This window comes from Spea bombifrons, chromosome 7, assembly GCF_027358695.1.
Source record: "Spea bombifrons isolate aSpeBom1 chromosome 7, aSpeBom1.2.pri, whole genome shotgun sequence".
NCBI classification, from domain to species: Eukaryota; Metazoa; Chordata; class Amphibia; order Anura; family Pelobatidae; genus Spea; species Spea bombifrons.
The window spans coordinates 37,378,124-37,396,522 of NC_071093.1; the positions used below are offsets into that span (position 1 = coordinate 37,378,124).

Below are 18,399 nucleotides of genomic sequence, written 5' to 3' on the forward strand. Positions count from 1 at the left end.
ATTGTGTTTAGAAAGGCGAAGCTGATCAACATTTGGACATAAATGATTTATTTGCGAAAAAAGGCGCAGACCGAGTCATTTACAATCTTAAAACACTCAGTTTCCATTGTTGCTTTGTAACATTGAGCTTTGGTAATATTTATAATATTTGTAAAACTCGCTGCCTCCAATTCATAAAATGGCCGCCGGTATTTATTGTAATGCCCACACCGGTAACTAAAATTGCTGTCACGTGAAATATCACATACAAACGAGGATGTGCATCTTTGGTATGGGGAGTGTGGTATTACCTATGCCCTTTCATTAAATTGTTACTGTTTTTAATGTTATTTATTTAATTTTTTCTCACTAGGGTTGTCCTTTAAATACTGCACATCCAGTAGCTAATACATGATTATGGCAAGACACGAAAAAACACAAATAACAGTATCATCTGCATATGTTGGTTGGGATCTTTAATATGGCATCATCTACATAGGAAATTCTTGACATCTTGACAACAGGGGTACGTAACATTGTGCTTGAGTGCGTCATTTTGCCTCCTACGCACATCTTAAATGTGACAGCTCAGCACAATAACTACTGTTTCCGGGGACAATGCAATTAGTTAAAGGAATAAAATGAAAGCTCTGCTACGAAGTAGGTGTATATTTTGTGAGGTACAGATGTAGCTGTATGTTCCCAGTCTAATATCACAGCCCACATTGTCAAGAGAGAAGATGAGCAAATTGCTTGCACAGCAGGGATCTGGAAACACATAATATCTTATAACTTAAAGTAATAGAGCAGTTGTATCACTAATAATACTGTATGATTATATATCCCGTGACTTATCTTGTGGTACCTAATAAAAGGTATTTGTATCATTCATTGTTGCTTGTTCTGATTTTCTTCAAAAACACCTTCCATGCAAGCACCCCAAGGAACGTATGGTGCAGTACGGGTTACAAAGGTTATACTTTTGTTACTTGGTTTGTCATTGCAAGAATGAAAGACTTAAAGTCAGTGTCCCAGGGACTTATGGTGATCTCATTCATCCACATCCCTTTATCCTTTCAATTATTTGAACATCCAAGACCAAATGGAATTCTTCCATGACTGGGAGAGTCTTACCGAAATCCTTACTGCTCCTCCCTGGTCTATCATTTTAGTTACCCAGTAAAAAAAAAAACCAGGAATTTAATTTTAGTTAAAATGCGGTGAACGTGACGGTTCCTCTTTAAATATCAGATAGAATATTTAAGAAGATTTGGGTTTGTTTGCTTCTGAAGAACAGTGACTAAGGAGGAAATTATCCTATGATAAGATTACTTAACTTTCCAGAATAAAACCTCAAAGAGGATAAAAGTGGCGTGTTGGCTTAGTTGCTAAGTAAATATCCCTTGTTTTCATTGTTTTTATATCATGTGAGTTCCTATCAGTGTTTGCCAATTAAGATATATCAGAAATGGCAAATAAAATGTCAGTTGCAAAACAACTTATCATGAAGTATCGTTGAAAGCAAAAATGTAGTATTTGAAGAAGAGTCCTTGTTAAGCTTAAATTCCATTAGAAATATAAAAAATTTTAAAGAAATATAAATGAGACACATTGCGATATATAAAGTCTCTGTATGTTTTTTATGCTACATAATTACATAATCACTTTTATTTACGCAAATTCAATAATGTCCACTAAAACGGTAAATTAGGAATGGAACGTGATCTGTTAAGGATCTTTTTAAACATATTTCATATTGGTCTTCTCTGAAAAGAAACGTGCGCACATACAGTCTCATTACCTACTTATATAGTCATTTGCAAGTAATGAAATTTGGTAAGAAAATGTAAAATAAAGTAAACCAATTTTTAAAGCAAAATCATAGAACATTCTTCTTCAGCCATTTATAAATAACACAACGGCCAACAAACAGTTCTGGTCTGAACAAATATAAATAAGGCATCATGTTGCATCATACTTTGCCCTCATTGCAAAAGGCTCATCTATTTCTGAAATATTTTACATACAGGCTTAAAGGCGTTTCAGAGGAACGGCATGCCTGACTACCTGCTTAGTGAACCAAACCCAACTCTGGCTGATCTGTTCTGTATTCCTACCTGCTCAACAAATTCAACATTATTGTTTATTTAATCTACCATGGGCCTGTAGACACTGTAATTGCTGTGATAAACATACGCGGGAATACTCCAGGTGAAGCCTTGCTTACCTGGGTCTACGGGCCAGTTTCGTCTTTCTCTGGGCAGAGGAGTGGTGTTTGGCCATGCCCGCTCCCAACCCACTTCACTCCCTTTAAAGACTGTCTGAAGTTAGACTTTTCACCATGTGCAGCTAGCTCTGTCCCATCACAAAGCTGCTACCCCAGAAAAGGGAGAGCTCCGGCTAGCCAACCATGGGATGTTCCAAGGTAATCCTAGAAACATAGAATTTGATGCCAGATCAAAACCATTGGGCCCATCTAGTCTGCCCATTTTACCCAATGAAGACTCAGACCTTAATCACTGGGCTGTATGTGGTTGTGATTAACTACATCAATATATTATGAGAAGGAATATGAAAATGTATTTGAAGGAGATTGCAGAGAAAAAACCACAGTCAAGACTTTAAATGGGAAAATATATTGAAAGACTGATGTCAACGAGTTATCTCTGCTACGGGGGAAATGAAATGTCTATTTATTTTTTACATCTCATGAGACAATCAATTCCCAGCGGTACTATCAAAACAGCTGATTTGGTCTGAGTCTAGGATATATGAGTAAATTGCTGTACAAATGCATTTATTTCAATGTCTCACCGTTGGATTACATTAATAAAGCAATTATGGCCAGAGGAAATGTGAATCCATTGTCTGCTGGCTATGCTGTGGTCATTTATTGAGGTTATCTGTTATTCTAAAACATTATGTTCACTGAACAGGACATTTAAAGTTGCTGTTCCACTTAGCTGTACTCTCTCGAAGGCATAGTAAATGATTCTTTCCTCTAAATGCCAGTGGCATATTTTGGCTGAGTGCTGCCTTAGGGCTGACCAAGGGTAGCCCACCAGCTTCTACCATCTCTCACCTCTGCGTCTGGCATCTCCTTTTGCGGAGTGCCGGGAAATGACATGCATTTTAAGCACACCTAGGGACGAGTACGTTTGCTAAGGAGGCTGTGATCTATGGAGCAAGGCACAGTTCACAATAGTGTATTTGGGCTATATGAGTATATGGTGTGGATAAGCCCAAGCAGTCCATGGATCAGTAGCCCCCAGGGAGCATGGTCCCACAAAAGGACCATCAGTAATGTGGCAGAGGGGCTGCTGCCTCCGTGGAACTGTGGCCCTAGGCGTAACGGCCTAACAGAATATACCCTTGCTGAAAGATGAATCACATCTCTATATACTATTTATATTTTTATGGCAGCTACCTAAGTGTGCCTGTTTTTATGTCATATAAAAAGTGCTCACACAAAAATTATGATAAAAATCATTGCTGTGAATGGTTTGAGCATTTTACTGTAGAAACACTACATTTGGCAGGACATAAGGACCATTTAGCTCATTTAGTCTGTCCTTTTTTCTTGGTGAATCCTTAGTCTAATCTTAATTCAGAATAGCCCAGCACCATGCATGTTTGAATTCCCTCGCTGTATTAGCCTCTGTACCACTTCTGCTGAATTGGTGAGAATATAAAAAGTGAATCTGTTTTACTTACATCTCTTCAACATAATAGGCTTCCCCTCCAATTATAGGATCCCCTGCTCGTTCCAGGAAAGGGTGTAGACGGTTGGATGTTTTCCTTAGATAAACATTCCATTTATGTCACACTTAAAACATACTAGATCACGACATAATATCTCTAGACCCTGTTTCCAAGGACACTTAAGATCTGCCCCGATATGCAATGTACACGGTTAACGTTTAATAGGTAAACCCTGCCATGTGTATTATAGAAACACCAAATATCCATTACTTTTTGAGATGCTGCTCTCTAATTGACCAATAAACAAGTGAAATGCCATTCATTGAGAGTCTTTAAAAGGTCAATAACTCCTTACTGTCATCTGCCAAGACAAACACGTCAAAACCTGGAACCAGCTTACACTTAGCCATTAACCATTTATGAACAAATATTTATAAAACTAAGAAACCAGGGATATTTTTTTCTCAAAATGTATAGATAACAGGGGTGTAAAAGTATAGCTGCAGATGTGTACAATTATAGATAACCTTAAAGCCAAGTCCCTATGTTCCCCTATGTAATCCTGGTTCCACTGTACCCCTGTAGCTAAGATAATGCTAAATAAGAAGTCAAACCGCTGGAAAATGAGCAGACTACTCAGTGACAAGAGGTACTTGGAAGTATGATAGTTGCTCATAATACGTATCATTAGGTCTTTCAGGATTCCAATTATCTGCTCTGTAATTGGATGGTTGCTATAAGAATGGCACAGCTGTACCAGACATGCCGGAGAACATGAGAGTTGGCCAGTCTCCAAATTCGTGAAAACATTTTTCTTCTGGAACGAGTACGAGTTTACCCGTAATTTGTTGAAGAATTGGTGAACTGTCACAGTCATGCTCACCATGTCTCGCATACAGATGTGTCCTGAACATGGACAGGAACTGCAATGAAATGAGGCCACCATCCCTGGTGGACATACTAGAACAGCACTTATAACTCATTTGATACGATTAATGCCAAACATGTACCTAGTGCACCGCCACATGTTAGAAATAAAGAACCAAGAATTACTAACCCCCCCGTGCTACTGGGGTAAGCAATGTCTTATATTTCAAACCTCTTAAGTGGTTATTACGGCTGTCAATCATACAAACCAGTCATTGTCAAGCAGCATACTATTAATGCATAATATACAAGGATGAAGGAGGTAGGACTACATCTGTACAGGGGACCTCTGAGGCCTTGAAAGCCTATGTGACATAACATCTGGCTGTATAAATGCTGGTCCACTAAAAGGCATCACAAACAGCTTTTAACTATTTAAGGTAACTAAATCTAACCCAATTAGACACGATCCTATAGAATTCAGGAGTCATTTATAGAAAACATTCGCCTCATCTAATCTGCCAATTTTTACTGATCAGGATGGTTTCCATTCAGACGGCTTGAAGAGGCACATTTTTTTTATTTTTAGTAGTCTACAGTATTTCTAAGGCACCAGTAAGATTTTTTAACCCCTGTCAGTTACCTGCATCCTACATGTGACAGTACCGTAAATAAACATATGTACTGTTGTTACATGGTTAAAATAAGAAATATATACATATCACAAACCCAATTTACAAATATACCATGGAAAACCAAACTTTAATATTTAAACATTATACTTGTTCCAACCTAAATATCCCAAGTGTTGAGCCTATTTTCATACCTAACTATGAGATCATTTCTCTCCGTATTTCAACCAATGGCTGCTATGAACATCAATGACGAGACCCCTTGTCTGGTTGTAAACAAAAATAGTGCAGGCGCCTCATTAGATTTACAGAGAAATAATATAAAATTATACCCAATTCCATTTAATTTCACCCACTTCTCGCAGGAATTGGGTATAATTTTATTTTATTTCTCTATCTATCTAAAGAGACGACTGTACTATTTTTATTCTCATACACAGTATTTTTGTTAAGGGGGTTTTAAGGCATGAGATACAACAGTCTCAAATATATTACTTTCCCACCCCTATCCTATTTTTAATGCATGGGAAAATGCATAAAAAGAGGCAGGGCTGAGTCCGTAAAATCCCTAAACCATCTGCCTATTATTTAAATGTATGCTTTTCTTTGCTTTAATCATATGGATTCTGCTACCAGTTTCGTGATGTCCTTTCAAAGTGTGTTATTTGAAAAGATCTGCTGTGTGTCAGCCCATTGTGCATCTGATTACCATTGTTGTCGTACTCGGCGCTGGACCGTCTGCCCGGGCATCTGCTATTGTCTACTAGCTGCTGCTCTTATTATGCGAGTCTCACGTGCGTGTCCCCTTCGGCTCAATGCGATGGTCATGGAATGTCTTTCTGTCTTTCAATCTTCGCTTACATTTAAATTACTTATGGCGACAGATTGTGAGATACTTGGTCCAAAATGAATACATCCTTCACGCTATAATAAGGACTGAATATTTTAATTTTAAAAGCGGTCATCAGTAATGACTGTTTTTTTATTCTTAGCGTCTGGATAAATGTTTCTTTTTATTATTACAGTTTTTTTGGTTTTCATTTGACTGCCATCTCCTGTTGAGAAAATTACTCTGCAGCTTATTGTAAGGAAAACAATAGCTTACACAATTGTTACACGTAAAATCTACGGTATATTGGCTTTATTGTGTATGATTTGGTGGCACATAAGTGGAACAGCCTCCAAGCAGAAGAGCTGGTGAGATAATTTAAAAATGCATGGGACAGGATAAAGCTATCCGGAATCTACGACAAGATCAAGCACTGATTAAAGTTACAGAAGGAAAATGGGCCAAATGTTTTCTAATCTGCCGTCAAATTCCATGTTTCTATTTTGCGCATTTGTAACTTCCTTATATAATAAATATGTATTATAATGTTTTACTTTGTACCGTTGAATCTTTATTGTTTACAATCACGGCCTCCAAACTGCTTCTTTGCTAATGCTCTACTCAGGGTTGACCTAACCATACAGATCATCTAAAGCATTTATCTGGTGGAGGTGGCAGCTGCACCGCTATGGCCTGTCAATCATTATTATGTCAGTAAATGGGAAAAATAATGGGATACAAAAGGGACCTCTGAGTTCCCAAAAAGCTTATGTAGCTTTACATATGTTCCTCTATTGGCTCTAAAGAACTGTTTTAAGTCTTTAGAGTTTAAAAGAATTTGTAAAATGAGTAGGCTAATAAATTATACAAAAAGCATAATCCACCAAGGTCCTTTGATACAACCACAATTTACCAATTACAGGAATAAAACATATCCATGTGGACTATGCAGTCTGCTGTATAAACCTTAAACCTTGTTTGCTCTTGTCATGTTCAGGATGGCCTTTAATCTCCTGGTGTCCGCCTTTCCCAATCCCTGTGTATCTCCTCACACTTTTTGATACCTATTTAGCTCTCAATATTGTCTTCCACTGGCTCTGCATTTCCTTCACTGATTAAGTCTGTTATCAATGTTGATCAGATCATTTGTCCAGGTTCAAGTTTAGGAACTTGCACGATCCTGGCCTCACTTGACTATTCCATCCATGAAACCAACTGTCTGCTGTAAGTCCTAGTGTTTGGTCTTCACTCTTTTGTGTTCAAATACCATCTGTCATGTCTGGTTCGATACTGTTCAACAGAACTGTCTAGACTAGCCCAAGAGACTCAGTTCTAGGCACATGCTTAATATGCTTATGTGGTAGAGCCACCTCTGGTGGACTAGCGCTCACCACTAAAAATATATCACAAACCATAAAAAACTTACTTCGAAGCACTTCTGCTTTTTTGCTTCAATCAGCAATTCAGCCAATCCTGGCAGTAACACGGGAAATATGTAGTTTTCCAAATATTTTCTTGGAGAACCTACATTACGGGCAGATAAGACAATATATTACAAGATGTTTTTAAGGAATATTTAAAGATCAAAACACACAATACAAAATACACAATGATATCATTATATTTCTTCAATAACTGGACAGCTAGTTGTTTAAATACATGCTGATGAGATCTCAACACTCATTGAGTGTCAACTCTATCGAAGCACATATCAAAGTAGGCTTAAGATCCCCTCTACTGTTTGGGAGCTGAAAAGAGCATTTTTTTGCAGCAAAAGAACGCCCTGTTAGCATTGATTCCCAGCTGGTTGGCCGAGACATGATGTGACATCATCAGCACATAACTGGCTTCATGTAAGCCAAAGTTTTTTAGAGTTGACTGAAAGCTCTTTATCTCTTTATTAAGTAACTGTTGCTACCAACGTGACCGTAATGGGAGGCATAGCATTGAGTATTATGAGCTAAAACATGGAGAACAGGGATCTCCAGTAAAGCCATAGCAAAGACTTCTTTTCGAGTTCTCCAAGATTATACATAGGCTTGCTTAGCCCTCAGTATAGGCATTGCAAGAAATATCACAAAAGTGAAAAGTATACATACATACATGCAAATATCTTTATGTAAGCCATATGTTAATCTACTTACATGTTTTTGGGTCAGGCAGTTTTATGCCACCGCTAACACATCCGTCAAAATCATTGATCTGTATTTAAAAAAATACAAAATGGCTTCAATGTATTCATAATAACCAGAATTTTGCACGACTAAGGAGCCAGGATTGTTGGGGAAATATACAGCAGCTGTGTAGGAGATTCTTTTTCAATTTATCATAAAATTCCATACATTTTGGGTGTAACATCCTATAAAGGTCATTCTTAAACATTAGCATCATCAGATGTGGGCCAAATCTTTACGCAGTCCGTAAATAGCAGTGAACCCACAGGAAACCACCTGGGGATTCTAATTTCAATTGTAGCGTCCCTGATTAATGAACTCTATCCCTTTATGTGGGGGAAGCTCCAGAGCATTTGGGCTCAGAGGACTTGCCCACCTAAGCGGGCCCATGCTATACCAACCCAATACTCATCTTTCAGCCAATAATACTTATGACAGAAGCACATAAAGCATTAAGTTATAACACTACTTAAAGCAACAACTAGTAAAGCACACGCAGACACACACACAAGCCGGAGAAGTGTACCAAGTAGCTAGGGGCAGTGGTGTATTCACATTGGGCGTTGCCGCTGTCCTAGGCCCGAGCCAGGCAATGTGTACTTTTAATACATGGTGTGCTGGGAAATGCTGAGCCGCCACAGCTTCCTTACCGTCAGTAGGTGACTCTCCCCCGTAAGTGGCCCATAGTGACGCGGTTTTGTAGCAGGGGGACTGCTGCCCATTTGGGCCTTAGCCGTTCTAGACCTGGGTACATCACTGAGGCAAAGGAAGAAGTCAAATGCATAGTGGGGGTTTCTGATGAATTCTTTCATGCATTTGCAAGGGTGGAACATATTCTGATGCAAAGTGTTTTCCATTCTGCTAATTGGACCATTCCACTAATAAACACTCTTTTAAAACTATGTAGAATCTATTTTTACATATACCCCCCCCAGTGTGTCACTCACACCAGTGTTACTGTAATAGACAGTCTAATTATTGACAGTCGCACATTAATGTTTGTACTTACTGAAAGAAATGGCTTCGCTTTAGAATAAAGACCTGGTGGAGGTGAAGGCTGCTCTTGTTCATATTCTACGATGTAAAAGAAAAATGAATTAGATATACACACCAGAGTTTTATATACAGCATTACATTACAGTTAAAGACATGCCAGTTAACACTGCTGTCTGTCTCCAGTACAGGTGACACTACCGTATAAACAGGTCAAGGGCCAGTTAAAGACCTCCATGCATCTTTGGAGGCCTTCATCTGAAGTTGTAGAGAAGACCCACATCCAAGTGGTAACGAATTGTCATAATGCACTTTGTCCGTATGCATCTTTTCAAACAATTGAATATATGTATAGTATTTCCTAGTCTACGTAATAACTTATTTCTTGTGTTTGAGACGCCACAACAATGTTTTTGTTCATTGGAAGACATCCCAAAATTCATCAAAATTAGCTCATTTTCCATAATCTTCCTCCACAGCCGCCCAACATATCGTAGTCACATATTTTCTCCCTAAGATCTTTCTCTGACTTCTCACAATCTTCCAACTGGAGGAAAAGGCGAACAGTATACGAGTCGTGGTTTAAGAACCTTAAAACACGACTCTTGTATTGAGCACAATCCAGAATCTATTTAGACTGCAGATCACAAAAACAGGTTTAAGGCCAAAAAGCAAATCATTAAATAAACAGTGTCATTCAGAACCTGCCATGTATTTATTCAGAGACATCCAGCTGCACGCATCTTCAGGGGCTAACAATGAACCCATATTGCAGCTGCAAAAGATCTGTAAACATCTAAGCTGTGTGCGTTCATTGTATCAGCATGGGGAACGCGAGACCGCACCGAGCCATTGGCTAAGGAGGATAATAATCGGTTCAAGTCTCAGGGGGCTTATAATTAAAACAAATTGCATCCATCACGAAACCACAAATAGGATAGTTTGCCAACATCGTGCAAATGATTTGAGGAACACCTTGCCTCTTGGAAATTTCACTTACTGAGTGAACGGAACTAGTAAGGCTAAGGAGGGTGGAAAGACAATGTCTCCAGAGAACACCGACAGTATTATTACCAAGATCAAGAGTACAGTAAATCATAACGTATCGCTTGTCCACAATAGTTAGGGTTCTTTCAATATTGTCATCAGATCTGATTTTACTGTTGCTGTTTATAGAAAATGTATAGAATAAAATTACTGTTGTCCAGGTACATTTTTTATATTTTTTTCTAGCCTTCCTATCCAAACAATGACATAGTGAATACTCAGTGAAGTACCACTTAATGTATATATATCACAATATGCGGGTGGTGACCCAGAATCTGGTATTATCCCTTAAAATCTGCAGATATAATAATAATAATAATAATAACAACGCAGGGTTAATATACACATGGTGATTGCATGCCTGATCTCAGCAGACCCCCTGACATTAAATAAATAAATGACCCTTTTCGGAATTCTGACTACATGAGGTACTGTGTACAGTATATAGCTATTAATATTAATAATATATTAATAGCATTACAGTTATTATACAGTAATTAAACTCAATTCATTCCGAAGGGCTTTGGCATTAAGATCACCCTGCGGGCGGCAGGGAAATACCTTGACATATTTGGTCCCATAAACTCCCAGATAATTTCTCTCCGGTGCTGGCTACAGCCATGGTCAGGGTGCTGGTTGCTATAACAACACGTACACAACACACACCGCTACCCAGCATTCCTCGGGAGCGTGTGCAGTGCTTGACTTCCGGGTTAGGCAGATGGAGACGCACGTGTTGTAGATCTGAGTCGCCGGTCAGAGAGAAGGTATTAAGAAACTTTAACTACATGATAATAAAGCCGAGTTACATTGAGTAGTGTTTACAGAGTGAACATGTTTACTCCACAGCAGCACATTCAGTTTGTTTCCATGGTGATTGATTATAACTACCCCAGATCTGATCATATAAATGCATGATGTACACATTTAAGTTGCGTTCTTATATCTTTGGAGAAAATGTAGGCCAGTTATACTCCATAATCATCCCTGCCACTTATGACCTCACGTCTGCTTGTATACAGGTTAAATACTGAAGGCTATGAATACTAATCCATTTTCCAGTTAGAAGACTCACATGTGCCTTGTCTGTAGGCTGATATGTGTTTTGTCATCAATAGAAGCTTACCAGACCAGAGCATCCAGTATCCCCCCTAATCATTTGTTAGGTCACCATATGGCATGTGGTTGCCTCATATGTGATAGAACGTAGCTTCTTCTTTCCATGGGAACTTGAGCTACTTGATAAGATGCCTTAAGTTTGGAATTCCAGGGGCATTGCTAATCATTGGGTTTTCACAAGATCAAAAAGCAATGACATCCCTTGTGAAAGTTTAGGAGGAGATAAATGGTTGATATGCGATCAGTCTAATTTTGTTTGTTGAATAATACATAGCATTTGCAAGGATTTTTTAAGGAATGTTCAACTCTAAAATAAAAAAAAATATATGATTTAATATTTGATGCAACAGAACAAAGACAGGAGTTGTCCTGAAAGATGTCTCAATGAAAAGATTGTAAAGACGAGAGGTGAAGATATATTTGGAAATGAGACATATTTGAGAGCTTCATTATTAAGGGACTAATGGCCAACTTTAAGATATTGTGTTTTAGTCTTTGAGAGTTTAGTATCTTCATTGTTAGGGCAGAATATAATGGGTGAATGAATTAAAGTTTTAGTAATAGTTTTCAATGGAATGATCAGTAATAAAACAATCACTTATCTGAAAATAGCTCTGAAATATTGTTTATTTGTTAAGAACACAGTATGCAAAATATTAAGCTTATTTTTCCTTTCCGCTACAAAAAAATGTAAATTTTTTTCCCAGAACAATGGCTTCTGACGCTGAGGAATCCAAGGGAAAAAGGAAGAAAAAGAAAATGAAGACTGATTACACAGCACATGAAAGCATACCTGAGCAAGCACATTTACAAACAAAAAAGAAGAAAAAAAAGGAAATTGTGCCAGAGAATGATTGCATTTCTGAAACTGTGCCGGAAACTCGTCAAGCCATTGTCAAAAAGAAGAAACAGAAAATGATTACAGAAGAATGTGATGTTCCTGCGCCAGCTGATCCAGAGAATAACCAAGCTTTCACCAAAAAGAAGAAAAAGCAAATTATAGCAGAAGAAAAGGCCACTTCTCACAATGAGCCTGAGAGTAACCAAACAGGCACCAAAAAGAAGAAAAAAACAATTATAGCAGAGGAAAATGGTACTTCTGTAGACAAACCTGAAAGTAAAGAAAGGGCCACCCAAAAAACGCAAAACGGGGCAAACACTGTTTATTCAGCTGCCTCCGAGGATAGCCAAATTGTTACCAAAAAGAAGAAAAAAAAGATTATGGAAGAGGAAAATAGTGTTCCTACCCCGGAGTCAGAAGCGAACCAAAGTGGAGCTAAAATGAAAGAGAAAATGCCAGATGAACCTGTTCCAGACTCTGAAGAGAAGACCACCAAAAAGAAAAAAAGGAAAATTGTGTTGAATGAAGATGACGCTTCTCCGGTTGTAGATGAGAGTAACCAGATTGTCACCAAGAAGAAAAAAAAGAAAATGATGCCTGAGGAAGATGACTCTCCATCACACGTGGTGGACACTGCCTCAGTTATCACCAAAAAGAAGAAAAAGGATAAAGCAGTAACATTTGAAGGCCAAGACAAAACTGAGACTGAAGCTGCTGTAGTGAGTGGCAGTAAGACAGATCACAAAGTAATAGACAAGAAAAAGAACAAAAAAAAGGAGCCCAAGTCTGAAATTGGTAATACAGATGTTGTTAATGAGGAAGGAAATGTAACCGGTGCTGAAAGTACATCAGAGTCTAAAAAGGGGGTAAAAGGTAAAAAAAAAGTTTCGGATGTGCCAGAAGATGAGCAGGCATTTGACAGCCAGACAAAGTCTGGATCTACTACACCAAAGAAGAAGAAAAAGACAGCAAAAACTGTTTCTTTTCTTGCAGAAGATGTTATGACTGATGAGCAGGAGCCACAGGATGAGACCTGTATTGTATCCAAGTCAAAAACAAAAAGTGATTCTAGCCATGGAGCTGAAGACTTGTGCGAAGATGACACCCCATCCACTCATTTACACCAAGCGGATGTTGATGTAGGATCTTCAAAGAAAAAGAAGAAGAAAAAACGAAAACTGTCATTTCTTGGAGAGATAGAGAGTTCAGAATACAACACGGAAACTGCATCTGATTGCTGCCCAGCTGGACATGATGTTGGTGAAGGAGCGTTGACTGGCAGAGAAACTGCATCAGAAATACGTTCATCTAAGAACAAAAGGCAGCTTAAGAAAGATGGAGACAAAAAATCACTGTCAGGTCAGGATGAACTTCAAAGTGAAACATCTGATATGAAAGAAAAATGCAAAAAGAAGAAAAAGAAAGTCGGGGGAGAGCAGGAGAATGCTATTCCCAAGAAGAAGAAAAAGTATGAGGAAGAGGCACTTGGAAGCTCAGCAGAAAATGTAAGTAAATGGCTGGTCAAAACAAAAACACAAAACCTTGTTACTATGAAACACAGATACTGTATGTTCAGTTTGTTCCAAACCACAAGTTAAAATATTTCACCCCAAAAAGGAGCTGTACTTGAAACCTTGACAGTTACTGAAGCACAAGCCACAAGTCTCAATTGAAACTCCTATTGACTTCATTGAGTGGCCAAGCAGGCGAGAGGGGAAAAAAAATGAAACCATTCAAGTATTTCCATGCGGCAAAATGCTCTCTAATGTGCGATTTTTCCAGTAGCAATGGCTGCTTCCTTTATCAGGGTGTTATGGAGTGCCCACCTTGAAGGGTTTTTCCTTTAAGAAGAGCCTAGTGGGCCCTTTAAGATGCATGATTAACCCAACATTGACTTATTAATGTTTTAGATGTAATTTTAAGTAACAGTCGTTAGAGATTATTTACGTACCAATGCTCTATGCCTCTTTTTATTTTTAATTACATGATAGTCAGCTCACCAGGATATGACGACAACGACCAAAGGCAATGCTGATGAAGTACTTATTGATACGGTAAGTATAACCCCAGATTGATGTTGTTGACTTGATTAACTCTGTTCTCTGCCGACGATGCGTTGTATTTGGGGTTGGTGGGGTGGCCATTAGAGTTAAACTATCAGTCCTATAACCAAACAATGCGGTGATTCTTCCTTTTTAATATAGACGTTGATTTGTATTATTTGCCATCTCTTTAAGGCCAGAAGAAAAGCCTTGCAAGAAGAGATCGACAGAGAATCAGGAAGCGTTAAGGTCACGTGAATTCTGTTTTCTATGTAATAAAATAACATGGACATTTTTTTTCTATGTAGCTTGGCAGGACAGTTCTAATAACATCATTGGAAGTGGAATTGTGAGTAATAATATTAGGTTTTGGATTGTTTTTCACTATTTGTGTACTTTAGGCATTTATAAAACACTCTGCCCCCTTTTGTTAAGTTAGTTGTGCGCAACTGCCGGGGCAATGCATGTTTTGTCCGCATGTACATTTTTTGTACTCTAGGTTGATTTCTTTCCATGAATCCATGCACTCACTAGACTGAATTTCTTTAAATAAAATGCAGTCTACAACCTAAGTCTCCCTTAACTTTATTATTTTGTTTCTTTAACGTTTATACTGTTATATAACCCTACTTGGTTATAACCATTAGGCTTAAGAGAGCCCGGCTAGCAAGCTTAGATATCAAAGCGGACCCTTATATTAATGTGCGGATATCTCCTCTCAGCGAATAAATAGATTATTGCCTGAAACGGTCGTATTCTTGTGTCCGTAGACTTTACATTGACTTCCATCTTAACATACAGTAACACAATGCTTTAAAGTGTGCTTGTGGCGTGTAATGTGATGTCTAAACTGAATTAGCAGCCTTCACAAGTAGAAAGTTTGAGATTTATTTTTTGTTATATTAGCAGACTGGAGAGCATAGTAAATTACACATAGGAAGTTATAGTATATACTATATACTAGGAAGTTATAGTATAAATTGCATATGGTGCAAAGTATAGCAGTGTCATCAAGAGCTCAGCTACCAGATTTCAAACCCTTTTTCCCTTAAAATAATAATTAGATACTTCCAGTTCATCTCTGAATGTATAGATCAAATTTGCAGTAGGCATCTAAGCCGTGCTCTGACACGTGATGTATTCTTCTAAATTATTCCAATTCTTTTAAGATCTTTTTGGTTACATATTTCTGTCTACTAATCGGAAAAACATGTTGTCTTCTGGGCACCGTTAGCAAACGTCCAATCTCTTCCAGAATTTATATAGTTGGTTGTTGAGCGAGCTGCCATGAAGACGAGAGGCATGTTGGGGAAAAAAAAAACACAATAAAATAGCAAAAAATAATATATACATTATATAAATATTTTGTTAGCATAAGTACTATTCATTAAGAGGAAGATTTGTTTTGTCTCTTAAATAACAGCTGATTGATACATTTTGCCTCAATCCTTTTAAGAGGCACAAGTGCCTTAGTGCTGATCGGCTAATATACCTTCTACCTCTCGGTCACATTGCTTCTTTACGGATACGCAGTCAATGCGGTATAATTTGGCTCCTGCCATCATGTTTTATAAGAAGCTTCTTTGCTGCTGTGCAGAAACTTGGTTATTGCAGCAAATTACCCTTAATTCACCAAAAAAGTCATTTCAATGCAAATGAAGCACTAAATAATCTTCCTCTAGTCTAATACTATCATTGCGAATGTAAATTTCGTTTTTGCTTTAAAATGTATTAAAAAGCGACAAGACGCTGAAAAATTGTGGCAATTTTAACATGATTTGAAGCTGATTATTAGCAAAGTGCAGATTGAAGCCAGGCGGGGGTAATTATTTAGGCTGCTATGTTTTGCGGCACCGATAATTGCGCGCTGTTATCTTGAAAAGGCAGACGTTGAAAAGTGACAATTACGTGTCTTAGAGCGACAAGGAGTTAATAACAGCTTCTTCGACCTCACAAAGTTCAGCACTGAAGGAACCCCAATGGCACCAGTCAGTGAATACCCCCGAAGCGGGCGCTCGGGAGGGGTCAGGATGCCAGCTATCTACAAAGGTTTAAATTACAGCTCGGGAATATAGTCCCTAAAAGGAATATCACATCACGGGGAATTTGTAGCATTTAAAGTACAAAATTGTCTTAAACAGCAGATGTGGTAAGAAAAGAACTTCATGGAAAATGTTTAAACATGAGCAAGTCGGGTTTTTACATTTTTTTTAACCTAGTATGCAAATCTGGACTGCAGACTGACTCTGGACCCGATGCCCGTCCGTAGGGGTGATTCTGTGGGTGTCTAGATCTATCTACTGTAATTATAGTAGAAGATTTTAATTAATATTGAGCTGAAATCTGAAGCAGTTGTTCCTCATGCATTAGATCCAGGCTTAACAAACATCTAGACACACATTACGGTAGTCTCGCCACAGTTTGCCACCAAGACCTCAAAATACGTCTATGAGATGCCGTTGTGTTATGTAAGGACCTGACTAATGAGCAAATGGTCTTATCGCCATAGCAACCAGTGAAAAGACCACTGCCCTTCTTTTTATATATAGCCCCTGATCGTGTAATGTCTCTTCTCCACCGTGCTTGGTAACCTCTATTTCCAGGTGGGCAAAAAATTCACATAGATTAATCAAGTGCTACTTTTTGCCCCAAACATGTGGCTCCGTGAACGAGGAATGCATCTTAAAGGAACAACATTCACTTTTTTGGCCAGTTTTATGTATAGTTTAGCTTACGTAATTATAGTAATGCATCAACATAAATTTCGAATGCATGGAAGATCACGTTTAAAGCGTACACCTAGAGTATTCATGTAAAAAGCTACATACCTTGGGCCATTTTTATTTGTATTCTATTTTTATTAAGTCATTAGATAACAGATCTGGACATTTTCTGGTCAGCAACCAGGATTTCAAATCTAGGGCAGTTTTTATTTGCTGGGAACACAAAAAAACCCGAACAATAATAAAAGGTGGAACGGTCAAGTCCCATAACATCTACATACCCTAAAATCAACGTATTTTTGTGCTGATCCATTTAGGCCGCTTGTAAGTTGTAGACACAATCTGTTAGAAACACTAAGGAACATTATTGGTGATTTTGAACAAAGACATGATGGTTTTTTATATTCTGCAGAAAATGCTAAATTGTGTCATTTTCTTCAACAGGCTACAAAATTTGGCCAATGGGACACCGCTGTATTTCAAAGTAATGATCAGAAGTCAAAGTTTCTGAGACTCATGGGTGGGTTTAAAAAGGGCAGTGAAGCTGCTTTGACATCACCTGCAGACCATGAAAAAGCAAACATGGCCCTGGGAAAGGCGGGAGAGCAGGTGCTAGAGAGGAACCTTCAGTCGGAGTTTGACAAAGCTCTTTCGTGGAAGCAGAATAGAGGAATTGGATTGGGATTCCAGCCAGTGCAGAAGAAGACATTTCACATAGACAAAAGTATATCCAGATCGGTGAAGTTTGAGTGATGGGTCCGATGCCAGACAAAGTTCAATACCAAAGATGTTTGTTATATGCCTTCTAAAAACGTTTGTGCCCGGACTTCAGTTTCTTCAGGCTAATGTGGTTAACTAGAGAGGTACTGATTGCGTCGAAGGGTCTCAAGTGGGTTATTCACTAAAGGGGAAGTTGGACAGTTTTAGTTTTAGTTTCAACTCCCTCTCAACTATTAATCATGAAGGGACAATGCTGGCAGACTTCTTTAGCGAGAAGGGCTGAGCTGGCCCTGCATGATGCATAATGCAGCAGGCAATAAGATTACATTGATTCACCTATGCTGGGGTCGGACCTTCATAAAGTATAGTGAAACCATGGACTGAAAACCGCAATTCCCCGTGGGCTCTTCTTTTTAGTGAATGGACCCTTTTCTGGCCGAAGCACGCTAATTTGTCTATATCCAGAATTATTCCAAACTGGAAGATTGAGAATTTATACATCATAACAATCAAAGAATCTTAAATTGTTTACTTCCGTTACAGATTTGTACGGTCTGTTCCTGTGTGAAAACAGGTCCATTGATACAGCACTACAAGATATTGCTCATAGTACAACATTGAAAACGGTTTTATGTAAATGTTCCACCGTATATTTTGTTTGTAAACAATAAAAAAAAGGCTAAAAGTTGCCATTTTACTCTAATTTACTCTCTTTCTGTGTCTCGGATATA

The 18,399-nt window shown here is 38.3% G+C and overlaps 2 protein-coding genes across 3 annotated transcripts in view; one reads left to right on the forward strand and one right to left on the reverse strand.

Annotated features, from left to right (window-relative positions):
* The window catches only part of IQCK (IQ motif containing K), a 32,677-nt gene extending 21,792 nt beyond the window's left edge, over positions 1-10,885 (reverse strand). Inside the window, exons 1-4 of the mRNA XM_053470786.1 lie at positions 10,785-10,885; positions 9,193-9,257; positions 8,154-8,211; positions 7,436-7,533 (exon numbers count right to left, since the gene is read on the reverse strand). Of these exons, the coding sequence (XP_053326761.1) occupies positions 7,436-7,533; positions 8,154-8,211; positions 9,193-9,257; positions 10,785-10,845 (282 nt within the window). The 5' untranslated portion in view covers positions 10,846-10,885. The remainder of the gene's footprint in view (positions 1-7,435; positions 7,534-8,153; positions 8,212-9,192; positions 9,258-10,784) is intronic.
* Positions 10,886-10,899: 14 nt separating this feature from the next.
* KNOP1 (lysine rich nucleolar protein 1) lies at positions 10,900-18,351 on the forward strand. 2 transcript variants are annotated; one of them, XM_053470773.1, is made up of 5 exons: positions 10,900-10,990; positions 12,050-13,688; positions 14,175-14,237; positions 14,421-14,474; positions 17,393-18,351. In XM_053470773.1, exons 2-5 carry the CDS (start codon positions 12,054-12,056, stop codon positions 17,699-17,701), a joined length of 2,061 nt encoding a protein of 686 aa, XP_053326748.1. In that variant the 5' UTR covers positions 10,900-10,990; positions 12,050-12,053; the 3' UTR covers positions 17,702-18,351. The 2 variants fall into 2 exon arrangements, with proteins under 2 accessions (XP_053326748.1, XP_053326749.1); XM_053470774.1 differs by lacking the exon at positions 10,900-10,990 and adding an exon at positions 11,697-11,750.
* The last annotated feature ends 48 nt before the right edge of the window (positions 18,352-18,399 follow it).

Excerpts from the sequence above, each read along its gene's own strand:
- KNOP1 (XM_053470773.1), top strand. The coding sequence starts at position 12,054 with ATGGCTTCTGACGCTGAGGAATCCAAGGGAAAAAGGAAGAAAAAGAAA. Across the intron at positions 14,238-14,420 it reads ATGAAGTACTTATTGATACG|GCCAGAAGAAAAGCCTTGCA; the intron begins GTAAGTATAACC and ends CATCTCTTTAAG. Across the intron at positions 14,475-17,392 it reads GAGAATCAGGAAGCGTTAAG|GCTACAAAATTTGGCCAATG; the intron begins GTCACGTGAATT and ends TTTCTTCAACAG.